The sequence below is a fragment of the Colossoma macropomum genome, unplaced genomic scaffold (genome assembly GCF_904425465.1).
Source record: "Colossoma macropomum unplaced genomic scaffold, Colossoma_macropomum, whole genome shotgun sequence".
In the NCBI taxonomy this organism is placed as follows: Eukaryota; Metazoa; Chordata; class Actinopteri; order Characiformes; family Serrasalmidae; genus Colossoma; species Colossoma macropomum.
Window position 1 is genome coordinate 34,463,129 of NW_023494795.1, and position 27,412 is coordinate 34,490,540.

Below are 27,412 nucleotides of genomic sequence, written 5' to 3' on the forward strand. Positions count from 1 at the left end.
GTTTCATTAGTATCTGTGAAATGCTCTGTGGATGGAATTTTGTCCCAGTTCCACACAGTATGTGGGAGAGGGAAGGCACATAAGTCTTTAAGTTGCTAAATTTGCCCTTAACACATCTCAGCATCCTCCCAAAGCCTCAGCAATACCTGCAGGCCTGCTTGCTGGAGGCATCATTAGCAAGCGCTGCTTCCTGCCGAAGTATCTACGGGATAGTGTTATTGCCGTGGTTACAGTCGGCAGGCCATCGAAAAGCGTTTCAGGAACGGTGAGAAGTGACCAGTGGGGCGTTTTGTCTTTTAACTGCCATTCATCAGGTTTGATGTACAAAGAGAGATTCTCATTCTCATTCTCATTCTCTCTCTCTCTCTCTCTCTCTCTCTCTCTCTCTCTCTCTCTCTCTCTTTCTCTCTCTCTCTCCCCTTTAGTTCTTTTGGTTTATGTTTGTACTGATGGAATAAGTATCTTCATTTGTTTCTTCATATATTTACTTCAACCTAAAATGGCCATTTCAGTGTGAAAAACAATGAAATGAAGATGATAATTGCTTTACTCTACTCTGCAACTCAAAATCTAAGAGAGATTAGGCAAGTGTAATAAAAACAAAACAAAAAAAACACCATATTTACAACAAGAATCAAACTAGCAACAACAAGAAAAAAGGAATCTTTCACAACACAATCACAAACGTTGCAATAGTACCCATCCATCTCAGCCGGTGGTGTAGTTTTGGTGATAACAGTGGTCTTCCCCAGTTTAGACTCCAGATCAACCTTCTGGTCTCTGTGCCAGAGGAGCTCTCGTTTGACTGGTGTCATAGGTTTGCCGTCTTTTTTCTCTCTTTCCTCCGTGAGACGCTTTTGGGACAGTTGTGTATATTTATCTTTGTCCCACTTGTGCCGAAAATCGTTTTTTGCCCTACTACCTGGCACCACGTTGGAACGCTGAGATCTTCCTCCTCTCTCTCCAATAGTGTTTTTGTTAAATGTGACAATACTGGCTCTGTTTTGCCTGTTTCAACATTTCAGATGTCAGCAAAAAAATAAATGTTGTTACAAAATTTGAATTGTCGTTTTTTTTTGTTTTTTTTCCCCACATACTGCGTAGTTCTACAGTTAGGCCTTTGACCAATGACAGTTAATCAAGTTACTGTGAAAACAGCCCCTTTTTGCGGTAAAACTCATTACCACCTAAGAAAAAAAAATATTTAATGCAAACCACAGCAAGTCAGCAGTATTCCCACACATAAATGTAACTGAACTTTTAAACATTGGGTAATTTCATAGATTAATAGCACATTAATTGTATTTAACCTAGATGCTGGTTTAATATGCTTTGTGCTGCAGGCAGATATCATGTCTGTACAAAAAACTGTCTTTATGGTACAGTGTAGATTTTAGGACATCCCTGCACCATGCTGTGAGGGTTCAGTCTGAAAAACACAGGAAGAACACGTAAAAATTTGTCTCAGTTTTATATATCAGGCTTGAAAGAAGGTAAAAGGCTAAGCTATGTTTACAGTTTTGTTGCCAGATTAAAGTTGACATTAAACTACAACCACGACTTTAACTGAACTGCAATTTAGTAAGATCTTTTATATGATTAAGATTCAACTTGCATGGTATCACTGTATTGTCTCCCACATCCACTTCAGTGCAAGAGACTGTCAGATTACAGAACATAACAGTAAAGCAAAAGGGAGAAATACCCAGGCTCCCAACCTGGTTTAACCATTTTGTCCTACAGCCTGCTACCCGAATAAGAGGACTGTGCTTACTGGCAAATGCCTATATTATTTTCCTCTTGTCTTTTCTAATGCTGGCTGTCATTTGAATGCTTTCTTTCTCTTTCTTGTTTTATTGTCTGCTTTTCATTAATGTTTCATTGTTTTCCCTTGTTGTTTCATTGTCGTCGTCCCCGCCTTCTACAGGTCACAGTAAGGCGGTGCGTGACATCTGTTTCAATAACTCTGGTGCCCAGTTTCTCAGTGCTGCTTATGATCGCTATCTCAAACTGTGGGACTCAGAGACAGGTGAGTGAAACTCGCGCAAACACTCATACTCATGTTTCAGTTGATTTGCATGCTTCACTAAGTTCCAACAAAGCTCCTCAGAAGCTGAATTTATCTCTTGTGTTCTGGAAGGCTGAAGTGTTCTATTAAGTATGTAGAGTTTACTCTGCAGTGCTTCAGTCTGTATCTGACTCTTCTGAATAGAGAGCAAGGCACTATGTTGTAGACTTAGTCGATTAATGACGCTGTCCCACTCTCTGCTCCTCCACCAGGGGGAGCCATACACATAGGGCAATCAGGGCTAATCCTGGGTCACATCCTAAAACTACTTTTGCCTTTACGTTTTACTTTTTTATCTTTACTTTAGCACTTTTGTCACATCATTGCTTTCATTAGTGCTGTTTTTGTCTAAACTTAAATGATCCAGACTTGATCTTTCACTTCAAGTGACGAACTAGAAGGAAAGAAGAGTGTAACTGCAGCTTCTTCTTGTTTTGTAAGAGAGTGTGAGAGATGACTGTAAGTCTCTGATGGAATTTTCTTTGCGTTCAGGTCAGTGTATCTCCCGGTTCACCAACAGAAAAGTTCCCTACTGTGTAAAGTTCAACCCAGATGAAGACAAACAAAACTTGTTTGTTGCTGGAATGTCAGACAAGAAGATTGTGCAGGTGTGTATTTGTGTGTACAGAAGATAGAGAAATTGACTTTCACTGTCTATAACTTGTTGGATGTTAGACTGTGCACACACACACACGTGCACACACACACACAAACTTACACCCAAGAGGGTCTTGGTTACCCTCTGTAAGTCTGACAACAGGACCTCATTTCATGCTTTGTGGTTTCTTCCACAGCAAGAGAGAGAGAATGAGAGAGCTAGATAAGTCTTGTTTGGTGAAAGTGTGAGAAAGCTGTGTGAAAGAGAGGCAGTGAGGGATGGATAGACCCACATGAGGTGGCAAGATCTATCTCCATAAACTGTCTGCCCTGCGGGAGAGAGAAAGAGAGCATAAACCATCAGATGTCTCAGTCTTTCAGCAGTGAATGTGCTAAGAGCAAATGAGCACAGCTGAGAAATCGCTGACCTCTACTCTTTTCTTCACTCTCATTCTCACCCACACCAACTCATCAGTCTATCCATCACATGGCAGGGAGCAAAAGGTTTGGGCTAAAATAGTAGTGTGTGTTTGTGCATCTGTGTGTGAGAGTGAATATACACTGTTTCTATTACTTTTTTCCCTCCAGTGGGACATCCGTTCAGGGGAGGTAGTTCAGGAATATGACCGTCACTTGGGAGCTGTCAACACAATCACGTTTGTAGATGAGAACCGGCGCTTTGTTAGCACCTCCGACGATAAGAGTCTGCGTGTATGGGAATGGTGAGTGGGACAATTGCAAACACAGTACCGTTTGAACTTTTACTCCTTTGTTGTTGTACATGACCTTGTTAAACTTTTTGCCTGCTGTATACACCACACACCGCAGTAATGGACAGGACAGTAGTTCGGATGGGTGGATAGGAGAGAAAATACAATACTTCCATATGTATTTTTGTGAAACATAATGCATATCATATTTTACAATTTTATTTTATTTAAAAGGGCAACTTACACGGGCAGACTTACTAATGTTTTGTAGCAAATGCTATTTTTGTGTTTAAAAAGGGCCTCATTGCATATGCATTCATAAGAGTTTCCCTCTCAAAGCACAAAATATTGGGAGGAGATTACTGTAATAAACTACCTATTTCAGTTAGCCAAGGCTGATGATAAATATTAACAGAATGACTACATGCGCTATTAAGCATGAGAGAAGCATCGCTTTTTTGACACTAACCTGACTGCCATTGATGTTGCTCAGAGACACCTAACCAACAAGAAGCCTGTTTCTACCTGGTGAAAAAAAGTCACCTATTGTATTTTTATTGTTTCAAGTACTTATTTTGATTTAATTAGTCGAAATGTCATCATTATTTTGAGACGAAAAGTCAAACTTTGGACATAATGCCAGAAATAGAAAAGGAAAAAGCACAGTTATGAGCAACGGGTTTCGATTGCAGTGGTCATGCACTCTTTGGCCAACAGTATGTGTACACCTGACAATCATACCTATATGAGCCAGTTTCAAAACCATGGGTGTCAATATGGAGTTGCCCCCCCCCCTCCATTTTGCAGCAATAACAGCCTTCACTCTCCTGGGAAGGTTTCCACAGGATTTTGGAGTGTGTCTGTCAGAATGTATGCCCATTTAGTCAAAAGAAGCACTGATGTTGGACAAAAAGCCCAGGCTTGCGGTCGATGTTGCAGTTCATCTCAAACGTGCTCAGTGAGGGTAAGACCAGGGCTCTGTGTAGGCCTGGAGTAACTGGAGTTACTTCATACCACTGATCAAACCATGTCTCTGTGACTTCGCTTTATGCTGTGGTGCATTGCCATGCTGAAACAGGAACAGGTTTTCTCCAAACTGTTGCCACAAAGTTGGAAACATATAATTGTCTAAAATGTCTTTGTATGTTGTTAACATAACCCTGCACTGGAACTGAAGAGCCTAGCCCAAACCCTGAAAAACAGCCTCAAACCAACACCCCTCCTCTACCAAACTTTACTGTTGGTGCTATGCATTCGTCCATGAGACTGCATGGTTGTAAAGTGCAATTCGTCACTCGAATTTTAGGCCAGAATGTCCCTTTAAAAGACTAAAAGAATACAGTACAGAGTGTGCAGTTGATGGATCCCTGTCACATTAACATGTCTGTTGCTTCATGGCTGAGCAGCTTGTGCTCCTAGATGCTTCCTATTTGAGTAATAGCACTAACAATTGACCAGCCAGATCTAGCAGGGCAGAAATTTCATAAACTAACTTGGGAAAGGTGCCATCCAATTATAGTGCTACATTTAAAGTCACTGAGCTGTTCAGTACGACCTGTTCTACTGCCAGTGTTTGTCTAGGGAGATTGCATGGCTGTGTGCTTGATTTTATACACCTATTAACAATAGGTGAGGCTGAAATATCTGAACTCAGTTAGAAGGGGTGTCCACGTACCTTTGGTCATGTAGCCTTAGTCTACTGAGTCGGCCTCGTTTTCATTCTCTCCACAATTGGCATAGAAGTTTAATTAGCCCATTTCCAGGTAAAATATCTGACTGGTACTGTCTTACCTGGTTAATCATCCTTCCACACAAAGTTGCAACTTGTCACTTTGATCATTAAAGTAGAGCTAGTATCTCTGTAAGGTTCCACAAAGTTTGTCATCCCTTGGCTTTGTTCTGTGTAAGCAGTTGTGTAATGGCTGTGTACGGAGAGCAGTTTCACAGAGCAAGTTTTTTTCCTGATTATTTATCCAATTTAGTTTTTGGCCAGTGAGAGAATTTTTTTTTTTTTTCTTTTTTTTCTTGCAGTGTGCCAATCACTGGGTCACCTGGGATATTTTCAAAAATTAGCATTTTTCCCTAGGCAAATAAGCTCATACACACTTCTAGATAATGAATATTTAAATAAGAGTTTCTAGTTTGTAGTAGGCTTTGGCAGATCTCTGGAGGTCTTGTGTTTTTGAATTGCATTCCTAGAAGCTTTTGGTAGTTTTCTTCTAACTTGCATATTAGGGTTGGGCATTGAAGACGATTCAAGCACAGCATGCTTCACAGACTCGTGGTGTGTGCAGTGGCTTAAGCAAAATAACAGAAGTGTTATCTCCTCTCTGCCACAGCGGGGACAGTAGGGTGGAATTGTGAATAGAGTTTTAGTGCCCTTCTGAAGTAGGGCTGGGTCTTGTCAGCAACTTCTCAATATAATATGTATCACGTTACTGGCATCATGATACAATATTAAAGAATACACCATATGTACAAAAATATTATTAATCAATGTGTTTACCTCAAATTTTGTTTCGAAAAATACTTAAATAATTAAGAAATAAGTATGATTGGGAAGAATTATGATTACTAACGTGCCGCAAATCACTAGTATTAATACGTGTATCACCAAGCTTCAAGATATATTGCCATCAATATTTTGAGCACAGCTCTACTCTGAGGGCTTTACAGGGGACAGGAGGTGGAATGCTTGCCCTCAGCTGCTGCCAATACAGGGTTTTGCTGCCTTACTACAGATGCCACCTGGATCTGTGCTCACACAGACACTGAGTATGTGTGAGGGAGTATGTGGGCTCGAGGGTGTTTGCTCTTTATTTTCCCACGGAGGCTGCTCAGATGGAGGGATTTGGGAGATCAGCAGCCAGAGAGCTGATGAAAATATGCAGAGAAAGAAAATAAAGTGAGCACTAAGGAAAGAGAGAGAGATCTAAAAGCAGGGAGGGAGGGGAGGCAGTAGAGGATGAAAAGAACCAAGGGCATGTGAGGAAAGAGTGAGCGACTGAGCAGCGTGTTCAAGGGATTGGAGGAAAGAGTCAATTTGGCATTGGTAGTAAACTCCCTTTCTTTTCTCTCACTCATTGTCTCTTGCGTGTTCGCTCGCTCGCTCTCGTATAGAGTTATTTTAGGCCTGTAGTCTAAAGGGATTTGTCCTTTGTGTTCAGTGTCTAGGATCGCTCAGGTTTCAGTGCTGCCCCATTTTACAGGCCTTCTCACCCTGAGTCCGCTGAAGCCCTCCAGCTGTGTGTGTGAGAGAGGGGGAAAAAAAGAGTGATGAATTCTTTGCAGTGTAAAAAAGGTAGAAATTTGTCTGCAGTGATATATAATGACATGTTTTTTGGTGAAATGAACAGACTCTGATTCACTTCCACACATCTCGATTTCTAATTTCAAGCTGTAGAGCTTGAGTAAAATGAAAGTGCTAGCTTGCAGTATTTCATAGCCAGGCTTGTGTAAAAGCCCAGCCTTTGTGTTGCTGCTAGGGCTGCACAGTAAATTGTTTGTTAGTAGTTAAGGTTATATTGGCATTTTTAATACATTTCCCTTTTTTAGATACATCTTGTCCAATCTAATAAAGTAGTAATAAAGGCCGGTGTTTGACTCGAGGATTGTCAAGTCAAAAAAAAAAAAGCCAGGAAGTTATGTAATTCCATTGCCTAGAAAGTGTATGTACCCTGTATTGCGCATGTTAAGCGAATACTGTAAATAGCATGGTCCATATTGTTCAGCCGTGGTTGCTACCAAGACTTTTCAGTTGCGATTGCCTATGTGAGAGTTTAGATCACCATCAGAAGGGTAACTTTTATCAGCATTCAAAAAATCTGTTGCACTCAAAACCTGAGACGTTATCAGCTAACTTTAAAAAGTATTTGAATTGAGTTGTAAATGTTTCTCAGAAAAGCACCTGATGTGGCTAATTAATACTTTATTAAATAAAATTGGTTATGCTTATGATATCTGGGGGCATCGAGAAGAAATCTGCAACTGAATCTGTGTTCTTCTAACCAGCTTATGTCAACTTATTTTTCTATGACAAGAAATTCTTCTCACTTTTTGATGCGTTGATGTTTGCCATTATTCTAATGTTATCTAGTGTTTTATAAGCAGAAACATAGTTATTGCCAAGATAAATGGTTTTAAACAGTTTGCTTAGGTGCTTAAGACTTGCACAGTACTGTACATGCCATGGACCTCCTAGTAAACAGGAAGTGGTGTTTTCAGCATGCATTAGCCAACAGCTCCTTCATTTCTGCAAGGTAGATTTTTGTTGCTTCTCTCTAGAATCATGTACAAAATGCACTTGCAAATCTAAATAACAAATTTTAACATTAAAAGAAGCATCACACTAACATTCAGTTTTTGATGGCTGTAATCTAGATGCATTTGTATATCCTGGTAATATGTTGGGTTCTGTTCACAAGAGCCCTACTGGTAATTTCCCAGGTGTTGGTTTTGCAGGCAAGGTGGTTTGAACCATTCCTTTGGCAAATTGAAAAATAATAATTGGGTAGATAAGCACATGAAACACACTAGTACATGTCCAGTATTTTCTGTTAGCCAGTCACAATGTAAATAACGTTATTTGCTTATTAATGGGCCTACTGGCATTTTAAATTTGTAAATGAAAAATCAGCTGCCTATTTAAACAACATGAACAAATGAAGTGCTACATCTAAAGTAAAGTTTGATTCTTGTCCATCATTAGTATCATTAGATGTGTTGGACCTCACTCTGTAGGGTTTAAGTGGATTTATTTGGCCTGGTTTTAAATGTGCATTTCTGTGTACTATGTGAAAAGTCCTACATAATTGAAACCAGTTTAAACTGTCACATGGTTTCTTTGTCTTAGAATTAATAAGGGTCAGACATATTATAGTCCTCTGATTTTGTGTGTCTGCGTGCACACACATAGTGTGCATGTTTAGCCTGGCTCCAACTGCAGCATGCCACTGCAGTCCTGTTGGAGCATGTGACCTGATTTATTCTAGTAGTGTAATTTGTTTTTTCAGCCACTAGAGCAAGGAGTGTAGTAGAATGTTTTTTTTTACAGACTGGTGTGAGTCTGATAATACTGTGCATTTGGCCCACCATAACAATAACTGCTAACTTTTTAACTGTTTGCAATCTTTTGGGCTGAAATGAGTGAGAGGGGATTTTCTAATGTGGCTCAGTCACTCCCAGCAAACTCTGGAATTCACAACTGAATAGATATAACTGAACTGTAGTTAATAACATTCTTACAGAGGGAGTTTGTTTCGCTTGTTCAAAATTGGGACTTAGCAGCTGCATGAGTCCTGTGGGGGGTTGGGGGGGGGCGTAAATTTGGCTTCCTATTTGAGGTATTGGCACAGGTATCTGATCCTCACATTACATAATGTAGGCACACTGTCACCATACAGTCTACCTCTCTTTTACCTCACCATTTTAAACAGCTTGGCTAATCAACCATACCAGAAATACAGCAATAAATGAACAGTGTCTTTTTTTTTTTTTTAAACCGGTGGTTAATTAGTTTCTGCTATCACTGTTAGTATAGTAACTTGGTTAATCATCACCGGGCACAGGCCTGCCTGTGATGTTTCGGTTTTGTATTCTTCAAACATGCTGCCCTCAAATTATATTTTGCCGACATATTTTACCAGGGTGCGAACAAATCTCCAACTTCTAAACATTTCTAAAAATGTATGGTATCAATTTACTGTGCTTATGTTTTAGATCTCTTGCCTCAAAATATATCAGTGTGTTAAAAGATAATTACTTAACCAAGACAGTCACCACAAGTATTTGCTTCTGTTCTGTTCCCTATTAGGAAAGCCAATTGTACAGTCTCCTCCTGGGATTTTGACTCTCACTTCTGCATTTCCTGTAACCGCTGGCCAAATAATTACCGTTGAAATTCCACATAAAAGTGCATGTGTGAACTCTAAGGCTGTAGCTGTGCGAGTGCAAGCCCTGAGCTCGTTTCCCTTGCAGTCATGAGAAAGGTCTGACAGCAGCTGGAGGCAAAAAATCTGCGCACAGGCCCTGGTCTACTTAAGCCCATTTCTCCAAGCTGCAGCCACATAAAGGTGGACAGCTGTGAAAGCAGGACTGATTTTAGAATGACACTTTCATGATACCTGTGTCTTAAGGGTGCCAGTCACTAGCAAAAAAATGGCCTCGCATCAGTAGGTTGCTGAAAATGGCATGTCCATGCCTTACCATGTTTCTGAGAACCTTAATTGTTTAAATTCTCTGCTGACTAGAGCTGCCTGTTTTGTGATAATTGTACTGATGCTGACAGTAAAATGATTTTTCAAAATGTTTTTGCATGAGAGCTCTCAAATATTTAATGGCCTAGTATAGGCCATGCATTATACACCTCTTCTACTGCTTTAGTCTTCGAATTCATGATAATAAACAAGAATAATTAATTGTGGGGAAAAAATGGAAGGTATGAGGATCTCCAAATTGGATATCAATACTAGATACAAGGAAAAAATTATTTCTTCAGTGATACTCTTACATCATAGAATCACCACTGATTGAAACGTAGGGCCTTCATAGTGCTAGTTCACATCTAGATGAACTGCACACAGCATTCTCACACTCACAATTTAAAATCTGCTAATGTTTGTTCTAGAGCACAGGCATTTTTGTTGCACCATTATCCTCTTCATTTTGAAAAGTATCAAAGTGCCAGACTTCGGACCAATTCAGGTGCAACATGTTTCCTGCCACTATTGTCTGTTTGGGCTGCATGTCACACACAGCCAATCAGTTGTCAGTATTAAAATACACAGTGTCTGCTAGCTTTATTTTCAGTTAAATGACCAATTATTTATTTGTTTTATTGTTTTTTATTTATTTAATTTCCTGTCCGTGCAAGTAGGTAATGATAGGACTCAGTCGTTACCCTGCTGTCTAGCAGCCCAGTGTCATTTCATAGCCTGATTTTTTGAAATCCTTGAACTAGTGTATATTCAAACCTCCTTGATTGTTGGCTCCCAAAAAATGTGTAGGCCAGGCAGTCCTCCAGGACCGGGCTGGGGACCTGTGTTGTAAATAAGGGTGGGAATCTCTGGGCACCTCACAATTCGTTTCTGATTCAGAGGGTTGCGATGCGATTATAAAACGATTATCAATGCATCTTGATGCATCTTTTTTCTATACAGGATTTCTTTTTTCTCACAGTGTGACAACTTGGAACTTTTAAAGCAAAGTATCTGTAATAATCCATAATGAATTTACTTCCACTATCTTTTATTAATAAATCAAACAGAAGCCATGAGGCAAGTCAACTCTGATTCACTTCTCTTGTTTGGAGCACATGATAAAATCGCGATAAAATGAGCAGTTACGGTGAAAAAAGGTCCTGTGACAATGGGTGTCCATGCAGCAGATTATAGCTATTCTACCCGTTTTCTTCAGTGTTTCTGTAACTTCGGTTTTGGTCTGGTTGTAGAGAGTGGAAGTCGCTGTGTCAGTAAAATATCTTTGAGACAGGACGCTGTATCTCTGCTCCAAAGTGTGCAACATAGCGTGAAAGCCCTGGTTCTCAAAGACTGAGTACAGATGCAAATCCTTAGCAATAAAAGTTGCGACAGAGTTTGTAGTTCGCTTCGTCCTTTCCGAGTTGGTTTGGAAGTTTTGACATTGCTTGATCGATGGTCCTCTGGTTGGCAGCAACTACAACTGGGCGGAAAATTGGTGGAAACATGTAATATGGTTTTCCCCCTCAACTCTATAGAAGCCAAAGTGCTTCCATACATTAGCTCAAGGGTCGGCAACCTGCAGCTCTTTTACTGGCCGGTTGTGGCTCCACATCAGAATTGGATTTCTAGGTAAAAATAAAATAACCCTCTTTTGCAGTAGCTCTGCTGATCATTCTAACACAGTTTTAACAAAAAATGATCTTAAACGCTGGAATTAATGTAGCCTATAACTGCTAGTTCACCTAGCTAGGAGCTAATGAAAAGGCAAAGAGAAAGATTTAAGACGAACATCGATAATTTGCAGACAAATAGACTTTTTTCTATTTATAAGCACTCCAGCTGGTTTCCAGATACGTTTAATCTGCCACGGGAAACTGTCAAACACTAGAAAAACGTTAAGCCTAAGTCAGTTTCTCTTTCTCCAGCTTCTTGTTTGAATTTTCCCATTCTACCTTAAATGGTGCAGCAGTACATTCTGGCACCTCAGGCACCATTTAAGGTGGAACAGGAAAATTCGAACAAGAAGGTGGAGAACGAGAAACTGACTTCAGCCTTGTAAAAAGTAGAACATTGAGAGACATTTTACGAGAAACTGTTTTACTTTTGTGGAAAAGTTTGCAGTTGGTGATGCAAGAAAAGCGGCTACAGCTGAGCTAAAGCTTAAAGCAGAGAAAAGCAAGTCTGCGTTTTTGTTTGTATTATATTTTTACCCTACACTAGGACATTAGCACGTACTGAGACACGTGCAGCCAAGGTGGTAAAATGGACTCAAAATGTTGTGGCTCCCAAGGTGGTTTGATTTTTGTTGAAAAGACAAAATGACTCTTACTAACATTTGGGTTGCTGACCCCTGCGCTAGCTTTTAATGTGGTGTGCACACCACAGACTGTCCTGGCGCTGCACTTCCGCACTTTGCAAAGTTCTGCCTTTTCAGTTTCGTCAACATTACATTATCAATTGAAATTTAGAAAATCGATTTTTGACATTTGTGAATCAATTTAGAATCATCCATGTCCGCATCGCGATGCATCTAAGAATTGTTTTTTTCCCCCATCCCTAGTTGTAAACAGTCATGAGATGTAAAATCGGTAACTTCCATTCTAGATTCTTTGCAGTCAACAAAGGTTCTGCAAGTATTCTAGTTCTACATTCTACTGTAGGGCTGAAAGATTAATCAACTTTACAATAAAATTGCAGTTTTAAAGAGTTCCTTCCAGATTGGAGGAGCTGCAATTTTTGTTGTAGCCTACGTTATCAGCAACATTGTCTAAACAGGTTTTAAGTGGACAGGTTTAACCCAATAATACTAAGATCATACACTGTCTGCAGATGAATTAGACCAGTCAAAAGCAATCAGACGTTCATGTACTGTGGACATGGTAATATAACCACAACAAATTGGCAGTTTGGCACACTATATTCAGTGTTCAAGCCAGAAAAAAATAGATAGGCTTGACTTCTTGACCAAAATGCAGGCCTGGAAATTCAGTTTAAATCACAGTCACAATATTGGTGAGAAAAGTTGCAATGATCTATTTTCCTCAAGTCGTTCAGCCCTACGCTGCTGTCTGTGGCCAGGAGTCCAACACAGCTCATTTGGACTTGCTCTCTTTGGGTGTAATGCATCTGTCTCTATTAGTGCAGTGTTGCTGGTTAATCAAGGATGTTTTATAGGTCACAGGTAGAAAATGGAAAAAAAGGGCAATGTAATAAGAAGATATAATAGGGTTACATTAAAAACAAAGTGATCTAAACATAATGGTATCATAGTAGTATCAAACGTAATCAAAGTATGTCTTATTTTTCAGCATCAGGGATAAATCAGAAAACATTTAACAGAAAATAACACAGAAACCTCAACAAGTAAATATACAGTTTTTTCTGTATTTAGTGTCCACCTCTTGTCTTTATTACAGCTTCTGTTCTTTTCATGAGACTTTCAATTTTTCTGAAGAATTTACAGGGACATTTTTTCACACCTCCAAAGTTGGTTGCATTTTCTGCTTCTCACGATCCAAATAATTTGATCACATTCAGTGATGTTGAGATCTGGGCTCTGGTGGTCGGTCCATTGTTCTGAGAACACCAGCAGCTTCTTTGGCAGATTTTCTTCTTTATTTTGTCTCTTTGCTTTTCTTAGTAACTGCTTCTTGACAATTTGACAAAAGTGGAGCTTGATTTTCATCTGTCAATTGATTTTCATCTGTCAATCGATTTTCAAGTGCTGTTTATGTGATGGGAGTTTTGGTGGTCTACCAGGTCTGTGCAGGTTGTTGGGAGTCCCATTTAATTTTATTTATTTATTTTAAACTGCATTATCTTGTCTAATGTTTAATACATTTTGATTTGGTTGAGCCGACTGTGTTTTCATCTGTGTTCTTTTTCAGGGACATACCGGTGGACTTCAAGTATATTGCAGAGCCCAGTATGCACTCAATGCCTGCAGTGACACTTTCTCCCAATGGTGAGTATGTTTGCCCAAACATTGCTTCGCCAGCACCACACACACCCTCCACCCCACATCCTATCTGTCTTTCTTTAAATGCTCTGTGGCTTGTACTCCCCAAAGTGAGCATTTGTGCATGTTTTGCCTTTTAACTTATTCTCCACTTTTTTTCCTCCAGCATCCCTGTGGGGAATGTTCACATTTGTTCTTACACATATTATTTCCTCTCTGCCAGTGAATAATTTATGAAAATCTCAGAGAGAGAGCGGCTGTTTTCATTCACAGAAAGACAAAATGGCAAAGTGGTGGAAAGATAAACTCTCTTTAGGCCTTTGCTTTCTGTCTTTTTTTTATTCCTGTCTGTCTTTTTCTTTCTTCCTTCCTTTTTTCTATTTATTTCTGCATTTTTCTCTCTATCTAAACTGCTGTGCTGTAAAACAGATTGTTTGGAGTAAATAACCTCTCTCCTTTGTTGGTGTTTTGCAGCAGCAGTGTCAAACGCTATGGGTGGTGAAATTAGAGCTTGAGAGTAGGGTGTGAGCCGCAGTTTCTATTTGTCCCTCTTCTTTTTTTCAGTAAGTGGGTGGGTGAGAGGGAGAGAAAGTGCATGTTGAAAGGGTGCAGCTTGGGTGCTGAGTGTTTGTTATTAGGGGGAGCTGAAGAGATTTGAGCGAGTTTTAAATGATTATTTAACAAGTTTGAATGTGTGACTCATATAAATGGCAAACGAAGCCTCTGTCAGAAGAGTTCTCAGAGATGAAAGCTGGCATTGTGCAGCTCAAGTGCGTAGTTCAGCTGATCAAAGGGATCATGGCTTACACAGAAAACAGTTGCTTTTGTTCAAGTTGACAGTCACATGTATATTAAGACAGGTAGAGTGAGAGTTTATTTCTTCTTGTTCTTTGATGCATGCGTATTTTGTTTTGAAACTGTTTTGTACATCTGTTAATCTGTTTACTTGTTTTTGTGTCCCTTGTAAGGTGGGCAGACTTTTCAGAAGGTGGTGATGTAGCTTCTTTGCTTACCAGAGTACATCAAATACTTAACTGAGTTATTGCGATGGTTAAAAAGAACATTGTTTCTGTAGTCCAGACTTCTGCTTATCATCAGACAGTGCGTTTACTCTTTGGATCCACGTTCTATTCCAGGTCATTAAGACAAAGCATGCCCCTAGAATCGACAATGCCCAGTCTCGAGTTTTGGTAGCATTGCCAAGCATTGATTTATTCCACTTTAAATATAACATACCATTACATTTCACTTATTCAGGGAGACTTTTCTTCTAATCATGCAGTGCAAGTATTCTCAAAATAGTTTGTGTAGCAGCAGCGTTTGGCCAGAGCATCAAACTACCATTTCTCCTTTTTTGGTGATGCAAAATTATAATCATATTAACACTTGGCATTTGGTTCATTACGTCAGGAGTGTCTTTGCTATCCAGTTTTTCTTAGTAATGAGCTCCCATAAGTTTTTCCAGCAAACTGTCACTAACAGGCAAATATCATACCTACAGCAACATTTCATTTCATTTACAGAAAGTTCGAATAAGAAGCCAACTTCAGCCCTGTTTAGTTAGCATCATTACCTGCACTGGAGGTTGATGCAGCTGATTAGAATTACATACATTTCTAATAAGGTGGTTCATTCAAAGCATTACTTTACCTGGTTCTCTGAGTGATAAAGATTTATCTACTTGATTGGTTACTTGAACTGTTTCAGTCGCTTAATTTAACACTTTATGTTCTGTCAAGGAAGAATGTGACTAATTCTGCATCCAGCTTGATCCCCTTTGCATGTAATAATTCCATCTTCGTAAAGCACTTCCAGTGTTGGTTCTTGTGAAGTTTTTTTGGCAGAACAGCATGTTTCTCCCCCCACAGTGCTAGAACCTAGTGGCACAGATCGCTACCTGGGTTCTGACATGTTTCCTTGGCCAAATAGACAGATATGGGGGTGGAGCAATGTGGCATAGGGCAGCATCTAATAAAATGACTTACAGGAGTTCCGTGTGAACACAGACAAGCCCTCTGCTACATACTGCAGTTTTCCAAAAGGGGTTTCTCAAGCAAATAAAAACCTGTGCTAATGCCATTTTTAAAACAATCTACAAAGAATCCTCATGTTCTACATATATTCCAAGTTATTTGTACTAGTAGTAAAAGACATAAATGCACTTTAACATTTCACACTGGTGACTACAGTCTCATTTGTCTTGGTTCTTGTAGGTAAGTGGCTAGCCTGTCAGTCCATGGATAATCAGATCCTGATATTTGGGGCTCAAAACCGATTCAGGCTGAACAAGAAGAAGATCTTTAAGGGTCATATGGTGGCTGGATATGCCTGCCAGGTGGACTTCTCTCCAGATATGAGGTAAGTGTTTTCCTGTCTTGCAGGCAATCCAAAAAGATCAGAAAAAGGTGGAAAAAGTGACCACAGACTTGAATATGCCAGACATCCTGTAACAAGAACACACAGTGTCTTTGCTGCAAAGCGCCACTCTTACAAAGTCTACTAATGGTGTGTGAGCGAGTTACAAGGCAGGTCCATGAGATGCTTCACAAAAACAAAAAAAAAAGTGAAAAAAAAAATGCTGTGATATGACATCCTATGTCTAGTATCAATTAATGAGCCAGTGACTATAGATGCATCTCCATAGTTCTATATATATAGCTCATCAGCTGAGCCTCTCCTCCAGCCACCTCTCTCTGGAGAAATGACCCTGGAGCACTTTATAACACAGCTGCTGTTCTGTGCTCCCACCTGGGGAAATGGATTTGGCTCATTGCTGAGCACAAACTCTTTCCTCTGTTCTCTGACATGACTCTTGTTCTGTTACTTTTTTTCTTTCCAACAACAAATCTGTAGCAGATACCACATAACTGTATATTACAGTAACACTCTTCTGTCTCTCTCTGCCTCTGTAGTTATGTGGTGTCTGGTGATGCTGATGGGAAGCTGAACATCTGGGACTGGAAGACCACCAAGTTGTACCACCGAATTAAAGCACATGACAAAGTGTGCATCAGCGCTCTCTGGCACCCTCACGAAACCTCCAAAGTCATTACTTGCGGCTGGGATGGACAGATCAAACTCTGGGACTAAAAGGAGATGGGGAAGGGGGGAAGAGAGTGGAAGATGCCTGAACAGAGATGGGGGGATTTTTTTTTGCATTGTCATCATGCTTTTGCTTGGCATATGTGCCCTTTGTACCCATTGTATTCTACTCTTCATGGGGTTTATTTCTTCTCCCTTCGCATGCCCTCTTGGGACCTTTGATGTTGTTTTGTTCAGCTTTTTCGTACAAAGACTAAAGTTTTAAAGTTTATGGACTGGCATCCAGTCCCGATTTCTAGTTTAATTTTTACCCTCCATCCAGAGACATTTTGTACTGTATTGGACACTAGCAATGGAGAAGGAAATGTGTGATTTTGTTCCATTATTAGTCACCCAGTGCTAAAGCCGTGCTTACCTCTTTTAATGCAACATCAGTTTATTATCAGATGTCTTTTTCTGAAGATAATAAAACATTTTGTAAATTTTCGGTCAATCCATTTGTAGTCACTGGTGATTGAAATTGGTGAAGGATGCCCACGCTGAGGATTTATAAGGATTTCTTATTTCTTGTGTTTTATTAGATTTGTGGCCTGACGATGAGCCTGCATTGTAGAGTGAGCTAGCATATGAGTTCAGCTTAGGGTCCATGTTAAACACAGTGGCAAGTTCCTCTCCATGCCTAAGCTGCTCCAGGGGCGTAAGGCATTTTCCAAATAATTTTAAATAATCTAAAGTTTTAAACTCTCTTTTCAGGTTTACTTCCTAAATGATCTGAAAGTGGTGAGTTATTAAAAAATAAATTAAAACAGTCTGCAGTTTAAACCCCTTTGCCATAAACTTCTTCTAGATCAACTTTCCTCTATAGGTATTACCAACACACATGGTTCACTTCATACCTATTTGATGGGAAACCTTTTATATACATTAACTCATTAAAATCAACCACTGCTACTGCTAGGGTCAGTATTGAGTCTCCTCCTTTTTATCATTTATCCTCTTCCATTTGGACATATAAAGCATTACAATATTGAGTTTCGCTCTTACACAGACTGTATATATCTCCCTTGCCTACAGCTACTTCCTTACATTCCATCCTCATATCATGTGATTCAGCAATGGAAAAAAATGAATGCCTCCATTTTTTTCTGTGCTTAATGTTAAATGTATTATGTTTTCAATGGCATTTAAAATCCAAAGTGATGAAGTACACCACCCAAACAAATACACACAAAGTGTTATTCAGCACATACATTTGGATCTCACTTGGGCATCAGTGCTCTATGTATGTGCACAATTCTTTTTTTCTGCTTTCAACCAAGCTCCGCACTCATTTATAACTGACGAGTGGCTGTGCTGAGTAATCAGCCCTTGTCTACTGTTCCATTGTCTCACTCCATGCCTTCCCTTTAAATAACTTAAATTGTGTTTTCCGATCAAGTCATATTTCCTTCGGAAGATGAGCTTACTTTATGTATAGTCATGAAGATTTTTTTTTTTTGGTTATTTATCTCCGAACATCATAAATCACTGTAAAACAGGTAAAACAAAGCTACTCTAAGTAACAATTTTAGTTTTTTTCCACATTTCAAATATCCCCTGCACATGTTTATTAATTTACTTACTTATTTTAATTAAACAGCTGTCCAGCATCCTGGTTTCTTTGCGAGGCATAATCCTCAAAGTGCGTCTGAAGATTTGACATTAGTTTTGACTGAAGAACATTCGCCTAGTTCAGCACAGAGAGGGAGCTCTGTTATTTATTTGTTTATTTATTTATTTATACTGCACTTGGGAAAACATACACTCATTGAAAGCATAAGCTTAAACACACACTAGCAAGCACTGATTATCTCGCACACACATTTGAGGTCGGCCAGCTTCCCGCTTCTCATATGCACCATCATTTTTATCATATTTGTTTATTTCCACAACGTAATGCCAGTTAAAATCTTTTTACAAGTTATTCATTTCACTGCTTTCACATAATCCTCATACTGTAGAACTGTTGCAAACTACAAATTAAAGTGAAAAACAATGAGGAATAATTTAGGGCAAGACAAAAACAAATAACATAACAGTCTGGTTGCATAAATGTGCACAGCCTGTTATGATTGGGGATGTGGCTGTATTCACATTTAATCCATCCCATTCAAACTCATGTTAAATAGTAGCTAGTTTCACACCTGCCATCAATTAAAGTGATTCTGATTAACCCACAAATAAAGTTCATCTGTTTTTGGCTGCATCCTACTGCAAAAACCATGGTCCGCAAAGAGCTTATGAAGTATGAATGGGACCTCAGTGTTGAAAGATATCAATCAGAACAAGAGCATGGAAGAGTTTTCAAAGCATTCAATAAACCGAGGAACACTGTGAAGACCATTATCAACAAGTAGAGAAAATATGGCATAACTGACATTACAGGACATCCCATCAAAATTGATGAGAAGACTAGGAGAAAACTAGTCTAAGAGGCTGTAAAGAGGCCTTTGGCAACATTAAAGGAGCTGCAGGAATTTGTGGCAAGCACTGGTTGCTCCCTACATGTGACAACAGTCTCCTATGTTCTTCGTATGTCTGGGTTATGGGGTAGGGTGCGAAGACGTAACACCCAGGCTAAATTTTGCATGAAGATACATCCAGTCTCCCAAAACCATGTGGGGAAAAATGTGTCCAGTGCCACCACCATGCTCCAGTGAAGCATGGTGATGGCAGCATCATGCTTTGGAGCAGGTTTCTGCTTTTCTTCAGTCAGAAAAGGGGCTATAATCAATCATGAATACCATGAGAAATTTCACCTTTCGGCATGACAATGAACCACAGAATACATCCAAATCAACAAAGGAATAGCTTCACCAACAGAAGATCCACGTTTTGGAATGGTCCAGCCAGAAAATGCTGCCAAGTCAAGATGTGACCAGCTGTGAAACTCAAAAAGACTGTAAGAAAATCAAAAGGTGCTACAAAGTATTAGCGTGGAGGTTTGCACACTTATGCAACCAGGTTACTGTAGGTTTTTACTTTTTTTTTTATTTTTGTTTCTATTGTATTTGATTTGATTTGGCATTAAAAGTGGAAAAAGTTCTGACATGATTGTTTTGGTTTCATGACAAACCTGTCATTTTTACAGAGCTGTGTAGACTGTTTATACCCACTGCTACTCATCCCTTTCTAGGCAGTCTACAATTTCAGCGAAGTTCTATACTGTAAGCATGACAAAAATGGCAGAACTCTTCCTGAAGATGCTTTATCAAAACAAGGTTACTGAAACACTGTCAAAGCTGCGGTGCTGATGCTGTCCTCTTGACCTCTATTCTCTGTTCTTTGGTTGTTGCTCATTCTCCTGTGCCATCAGTACAGCCTGCCATTCTGTGGTCAACCGTCCATCAAGTCCTTTGGGCTTTAACCCTGTGAGATTGGTTTGTTAGTTCATTTGTCCTCTTTTGCTCTTTCGCCTGGCCTCCTGGACATACTCAGTTCTCAGCATGCTTCATTCACTGACAAGCTAGGCTTCTGTCTCTCTCTCTAACTGATGGCTCATAACTCTCTCAGAGCATACTCTTCCAGCGAGAGGCAGAGGGTCACACTCCTGGCAAGTAGCCAGCATTAGATAAGGAGATGCCAGTGACTGCTTCTCTAGCTATGCGACTGACCTCTGGAAGAAAAACAGCCTTTACATGAGCCGCTGATGAGCTCCTAGAAGCAATTATAGCCCTCCGCTCTCCTTCCCCTCCCCACCCCGAAAAGGATAATGTATCCGCTACCATATAGAGAAAGTACTACAGTGAGTCAGCCAAGCCATAACAACAATACTCATTAATGCCCCTTTGTTCTTGTTTTGCACTTTGCTGAAACTTGTCTCTAAATTACATTTGCCTCAGTCAGCATGACTGCTGTCCAGATTTCTGCCAAACTACATTTTCCATAACTGAAACATATGCCTCGCCATTTGTTTTCAACGAGGTGAGTAGTGTGTGTTGACCCAGCCCAGAATATAAGTGCTGCTGGCATTGTGCAGGTTCTTATGAAGAAAGAGGCGTGGCTTTGCAGGGTCACTGTAGCTGTGGTAGAGGTGAAAGTGCGAACGCTCCAGCTCCCTCAGCAGGCTGAACCAATAGCGCACCACAGACGGCTCGTCCCCACCCACTTCAAACCCCGCCCAGTGCACATGGACCTCAAGGAGCAGGAGGCCCACCGAAGGCAAAACTCCTTCCAGGACGAGATTCTCTAGAATCTTCCATTCTGCACTCTCCATGTCTAACTTCAGCACATCCACCTGCAAGAGAGAGTAAGACAAGTACCAAATCTTTGTTTAGGTCACGAAGGTCAACCCAGCAATTGGAATTTAAAGTGCTTCTCAGATTGACACTGTAAAAAGCAAGGACGCCAAGAGAACAAAGAGTACAAAAGTATAAGTAGTAGTTACAAGTACAATAAAACGGATAAGAAAGAACCCCAGGTGATGATGGTTACTAGAGATGGCAAATCCGTATTAGTGCGTATGGGTATCAGGCCAATATCAATGGAAATTGCTGGGTAGGCTGAAATAGCACATGCTCACATTGTGTGGTGTCATGTTAGCTATGTACAGTACACTGCAAAAGTCAGAGTTAATATCAAATATTTCAGTATGTAGTGTGTCCACTCTATGACTTTATTATAGCTTCCATTCTTTTCCATTCAGGAGACATGATTTCAGTTTTTTAAAGAAATCTGCAGGGATATTTTTCCACATTTCCAAAGTTCAGTCTTAGAAGTTGGTTGTATCTGCCTCTCACAATCCAAGTAATCCCAGTTTTTGACTTTTGCAAAGTACTGTTTTTGGTCCTGTGGGACAGTGAAGTGTTTGAATTGTTTGAGCTTTAGATGCTCCTGTAAAGCACTTAAAAATAAAAAGTAGTAATTTAGAAAGAAAAAATATCAGTTAGTATCGATACTCAAGGTTTATACTCATAAAACAGGGTAGGATAATACAATAAATAAGGTTCATAATATAAGAGTATTGTCACGAAGCAAAAGTACTGTTCAGAACATAAATTGTAAGATTATGTCTACAGACTGCCCAACAAGCAGTAGCAAAGTAGCATGAGGTAAAATAGGGTTAAATAGCTTTCACACCTTTATGTTCTTGATAAAACACAGATTGAGATGCTTCTTTGAAAACAGTTGTTCAATCTAAATAAGCTACTGATAGACGAAATAATTGTGAAAATAAAGTAATGAGAGAAAGTAAAGAGCAAAAGCCAGTTTATTTTTCATTTTTGCAATTGATCAAGCTATGGCAGACTCTAAACTGACTAGAGGGATAACCTAAAGAGGATGACAGGGAAATATAATGGTGATAAACAAAAACATCTTCAAATTCTTATAAATGAAAGTGCTAACTAGAATTAAGCTAAAATAGCAGCAATTTTTATTTTTATTTTGTGGAGTTGGTAAAGATGTTGATACAGAGTTCTTCAATTAATCCACCAAGTATAATATCTACAAGTTATAATCAACCTGTTTTTGAGATTAGGCAGATTTCTGAATTTAAAGTGAAGACATTGACTAATTCTTTAAAGCACTCTAAGGCCACTCTAAGGTTTTTGTTGGGTATTTAAACAGATGTTTGTGTGGTTTAATAACAGAAATTATTTATGCATTCTTAATGTAGACTGTTAATGTAGGGGTCTACCCACGAATGTGGAAGATAGCTATAATAACAACCATTTTTAAAACAGGCAATTCATCAGACGTTTGCAATTATAGGCCTATTAGTACACTACCTGTTATTGAAAAGCATGTAGCAGAGCAACATATTACCCATCTTAACACCTTTTAGATTACACCCGAAGCAGTTTGGCTTTAGAGACAAATATTCAACAGAAAGAGCTAACTGCCTTTTTCCTGAGAATATTAAATCTAATTTGGTGGGTGGGGGGTTTGTTGGGGCTATGCTTTCAGATTTAAATAAAGCCTTTGACACAGGAATTCATGAGGTTCTTGTTGCTAAGTTGTCAGTGTTAGTTTTTTCCCTAATGCTACTACGTCGATGAAATTCTGTTTGGAAGGGCAGGATCGACAGAGTTAGGGTGAATAGAATACTGTCACCAGCTATTAGCTGTGATGTTGGTGTATTAGCTGTAATATTCAGTCTTTAGATAAATTATTTATCCATAATTTAGAGGTACTCTGAGGTGCAAATGTATGTAGATGATACTGTAATTTATGCGCATGCAATGTCTAAACAGCAAACAGCTAATGAGCTTACTGCAGAGATGGTTCACGATACACACTGACTTAATGATTCTCACCTTTACCTCAAAGTAAATAAAACAGTCTGTATGTTTATAATAAGAGATCAACAGATAATTCCACACCAAATGTCTATGCATCAGGGGAAAAGCCTCGTGGTTTCAGAATGTAAATATCTTGGTATTATAACTGATCCCAAAGTTACTTATAAAAAAAAAAAAGGGTTGTAAATGTTGCAAAGTTTAATTCGTCAAATCTTTGTCATATCAGAAACTGTTTAACCATTGAAGCAGCAGCACTAGGTCCACTAGATCTGACACCTATGAGGAAGACATTCTTTGAACAGTCAGTTTCTTTCAGTAAGAGCAGCTCATACTTGGAATGATCATCCTTTTGTACCTGCCCAGGGACTACAGTTAATAAACGGGCACATTTACAGAAATGCTTATTAACATGCAGTGTCCCTCTAAATCTAACCAAGTTTGTCAAACTTTGTTATTCACAGTTTGACAGCCACTGCAGCTGCTGGACTGGTTAAAGAGACTTTTAACAAGGTTTGTTTTCCTGCGAGCATGCCCCACTTCCAGTACACACAGTATGTCTTCTGTCTACCTTAGTCATATTTGGTACATTTAAGGTTCTAAGTGGCTGTCTGGCAGAAGAATTCTCGTCAGCAAATCAGATGAAGCACTGCTAAAACACGACTGTGCCGAGATCCGTTGCCTCATTACCTCTCAACAATTCCAGACTTTCATTAAAAGTTGGTCCTGGACTTTATTGCCAGAATGAATCACAATTGTTTCCGCTGAACTCATTTCCTTTCATTGGGGAGCGTGGCTCCTTGAGTAGGCTCCTAATAATAATTGAATTGACACTTAACAAGGCGCTGTAGGCTTTCGTTGCCAATAGGGGGTGATTTTAATAATCTCGGCTTCTCTTTACCCGTAGGATTGGTATATGTGCAGCGTTTCTTACCACATTTTCGCTACAAACAGATCTATACAGTGCACACACTTGCATAAGGCCTTATTGCATATTGACATTCCCGAGCAATGTCTCAACATGAGTGTATGTTGGACCTGTACACGGTTAGATCCAGATGTCAGTTATCAAATGTTTAGCTTTTAATTAACCATAGACTCGAAGCAGGTGTTTCACATGCCTCCTGGCTTCCAAAACAATCCTTTTTTTAAAGGAGTCTTACTGGAAGATTTGAAAGTCCCCTGTGACCACAGATTGCAATATTTGAGCACTTTGGCTAAGAGCCTTGACTGCTCCATATGGTGCCATCTTGCTTGCCTTGGAAAAAAACGCAGGAAATTAGTTCAGCAAAGTGGCTCTCTTCAGAGATGAATGAAAGATTGCTGGATGGGAATGGAGGGAGAGAAGGGAAAGTAGGGCAGCTGTTCTTGGGGCTAGAGGAGAGAAAGGTGGACAGCATCTGAACGCTGTGGCCTGAATTGGTGTTCTCACCCAGAGGGAGATCTGGCTCAGAACACTCGTCCTGTAATGTCCTTCACACAGCTGCTCATCCTGCATACCTTTCTCTCTCTCTCTCTCTCTCTCTCTCTCTCTCTCTCTCTCTTTCTCTCTCACTATTTTGGTTTTATTATTTAACGGCTCTCTCTGTAAACACTCTGTAGCTTGCTTTTATAGCCAAAGAGATATGAAGTACTGCTTTAATATATAAGAAATCGTAATTGTTTTACATGTAGAACATCCACCAATGAGCCAAAACATGACCACACATAGATGAAATAACATTGATTATCTCGTAACAGCAATGCGTGTAAATATCTGGAAATTGTTGGTTCAAATGGTTGGTTCTTGTATTCGACCTGTTGGATGTGGGAGACATGGGCATGATTGAGTGACTCTGAACATGGCCAAATCGTTAAGGCCAGACGACTGGGTCGGAGCACCTCTGAAACGACAAGGCTTGTGAAGTGCTCCCAGTCAGCAGTGAGTAGTACCTACTGACAGTGGTCGATGAAGGCTATCCCAGCTGGTCTAAACCAATAGAAGGGCTACTGTGGCACAAGTGGCAGAAGTTTTTAATGATGGTTACTGGAGGATTGTGTCAAAACACACAGTGCGTCACACCTTGCTGCGTATGGGGCTGTGTAGCCACAGACGAGTCAGAGTGCCCATGTGAACTCCTGACCTCTGTTAAAATCTACAATGGGCACACGAGCATCAAAACTGAACCTTGGAGCAATGCAAGAAGGTCACCTGGTCTGATGAGTCTCATTTTCTTTTACATCATGCCTGGCATGTGTGTGCCGTTTACCTGGGGAAGTGATGGCCCCAGGATGCACTGTGGGAAGAAGACAAGACGGTGGGGGCAGAGTGATGCTCTGGTCAATGTCCTGCTGGTAAACCCAGGTGTGCACATTTTACCTGACATTTAAAATCCTACCAAAATGGATGCTAAGCAAAATCAGCCAGCAACTAAACAGTGACCATATGCAATAGAAAATTCCCCTGAATATAGACACATGGTGAAGTTAAGGGCAACAATGTGCATTTTGTAAAGTTTTGGCATGCTGTAAAAATCACTATGTCACAGGATTTGCGTGTTTGACATTACAAAATGCTTTAACGCAAGCTGCACGCTCATACAATATTGTGCAACATTCAAGACAAATTAATATATGCACAGATTTCTGATCATTTGAGTTTATTAAAGATCAATGATTAATATCTGTATCAGCTGAATGAGCACATAAATAAATTAATAACCATTACATTAGTATAAATGTAAAAAATACTGGTTTGGGGGTAGATTGGCTCACAGTCTTTATCAAACTCCTGCATATTTCTAAAGGATTACGTTGACAGGCTTGCAAGCAACTGCATAGGAACAAGTAGCTGACTAAATGTCAGCCTGTTATGCCATTATTTTATTTTTACCAAGTGTTTGATATTTCTTCTGAAAAAGTTTGCTTGGTTGTTTGTTTCCGCTGATGTTGAGTAAAAGAGCACAGTATTCTGTTGTTCACAGCCTTTTTAAATGTTGCACTGCTATTTTGCTAGTGTGTTAGGATCTTTTCACAAACCTCAAAAAAAACAAAGTATCGTGGTATATCTTGTGCTATGACAGGTCCAATTGTCATGTTGAGTTTTACCGTATGGAACACATCAGCCAAAATAAATAACTACAAACTTGCCTATTCACAACCTACAGCAGTGCCATTGTCGTCTCTAGAGTGAGATAAAAACCCTCTTCTGTGGATGTTGAAGGTCTGGGGAACTTTTTCAAAACTACAAACACTTTGGGGTTGATTTTTTGAGGCAGTCTGTTATTTTGGAGGAGAACAACAAGCTAAAAGATAAAAGTTATCAAGGTAGCTACACACCTTACCTTGGTTTGGTTTCTTTTCTGGCTGAAAGGGTAAAAACTTGCCCCTGGTATCCATTTTGTAGGTTATATTTAATAGCCTATAGCTTAGTGGCTAGGCTAGCAGTCAGGATTGGTTGACACCACAGGGTTTCCCAGTTGTTTTTTCCCCCATATGCTTGCATAATGCATGCTGAGTATTGTAGTGAGAGAACACTGATAAACAGAAATATGAAAACAATATAAAATAGTGAATTCTGGTGCACTACTGAAACTGCATAACATGACGAATAACATACAATCATATGTAAAAACACCCCAATCAAGTGACGTTTTGTCATTTTTCTGTGTGAAGATTAGTACACATCCTCTAAAGAGACTTTAATGCAACATTTTTCTGCAATTATTAGTACACAATTTCTGTTTATTTGCTGGGCTGGTGTTTTTTTTTTCCAATATGTTGCATTCAGCAAATAAACAGTAAGGGTACATTAAAATGTGCAGAAGTGCTGTTTCTGTAGAGAAGGCACAGTTATTTTCACTTGGAAAATCAACAAAACACACAAACTTTCACAAACCACTGTATTAAACTCTAGTTTTGGGCCAGAATCCCCTTAAACCACTCTTTAGTTCACTCAAGACATGTAGCCTGTAATGCAGTTGATATAGCTTGAGACTCCAGGCCACACTGTTCTGCACATTACTCACTGCAGAAGTGACTAGATAAAAGAACAGGCACGACTCCCAGATTGTGTGAACGATTGATGAGTCATCATGCAGAGAGCTGTGAGTTCATGCTGCATGCTGAGTCATTGTTTATTAAAATGATGGGTCAAAGGACGTACCTCTCCACTGCCTGCCCATTGCAGTAGTTAATAGCTTCACTTTTTTTTCAAATTAGTATGCGTTTGTATAAATTAAAGGTTTCCACAGCTCCAAATGTCTGTCACAACTTCATTAAAGAAGTGAAAACTCTAGTGCATCATGCCTGAAAAGGAGTCCATTGTGTAACTTGATTTACATCATCAGCTAATTATCAAGCCCTTGATGAGCTGAATTAAGTCTGTAAGAGCAGTGAAAACATCCCAGTGCTGGTCAAAAGAAAAAAAAATGACGTCTTCTTCACGATCCAGCTTTCTCATCACGGCGGATGTTGATGAGATGTCTAATTCATGTTTAGGGAATGGTGGAGAGGTAATTTAAGAACGTGCCCCTTGAGTGGGACATTAATGATCTAGCTTTAATTACTCTCTCTTCAGAAAA

General features: G+C 39.6%; 2 protein-coding genes across 2 annotated transcripts in view; one reads left to right on the plus strand and one right to left on the minus strand.

Annotated features, from left to right (window-relative positions):
• Window positions 1-17,069, plus strand: part of cdc40 (cell division cycle 40 homolog (S. cerevisiae)) — a 29,539-nt gene extending 12,470 nt beyond the window's left edge. The window contains exons 10-15 of the mRNA XM_036582298.1: window positions 1,928-2,029; window positions 2,561-2,676; window positions 3,254-3,387; window positions 13,460-13,536; window positions 15,744-15,888; window positions 16,443-17,069. Of these exons, the coding sequence (XP_036438191.1) occupies window positions 1,928-2,029; window positions 2,561-2,676; window positions 3,254-3,387; window positions 13,460-13,536; window positions 15,744-15,888; window positions 16,443-16,620 (752 nt within the window). The 3' untranslated portion in view covers window positions 16,621-17,069. The remainder of the gene's footprint in view (window positions 1-1,927; window positions 2,030-2,560; window positions 2,677-3,253; window positions 3,388-13,459; window positions 13,537-15,743; window positions 15,889-16,442) is intronic.
• A 1,906-nt stretch (window positions 17,070-18,975) lies between these two features.
• The window catches only part of mettl24 (methyltransferase like 24), a 69,251-nt gene continuing 60,814 nt past the window's right edge, over window positions 18,976-27,412 (minus strand). Inside the window, exon 5 of the mRNA XM_036582299.1 lies at window positions 18,976-20,848. Within this exon, the coding sequence (XP_036438192.1) occupies window positions 20,528-20,848 (321 nt within the window). The 3' untranslated portion in view covers window positions 18,976-20,527. The remainder of the gene's footprint in view (window positions 20,849-27,412) is intronic.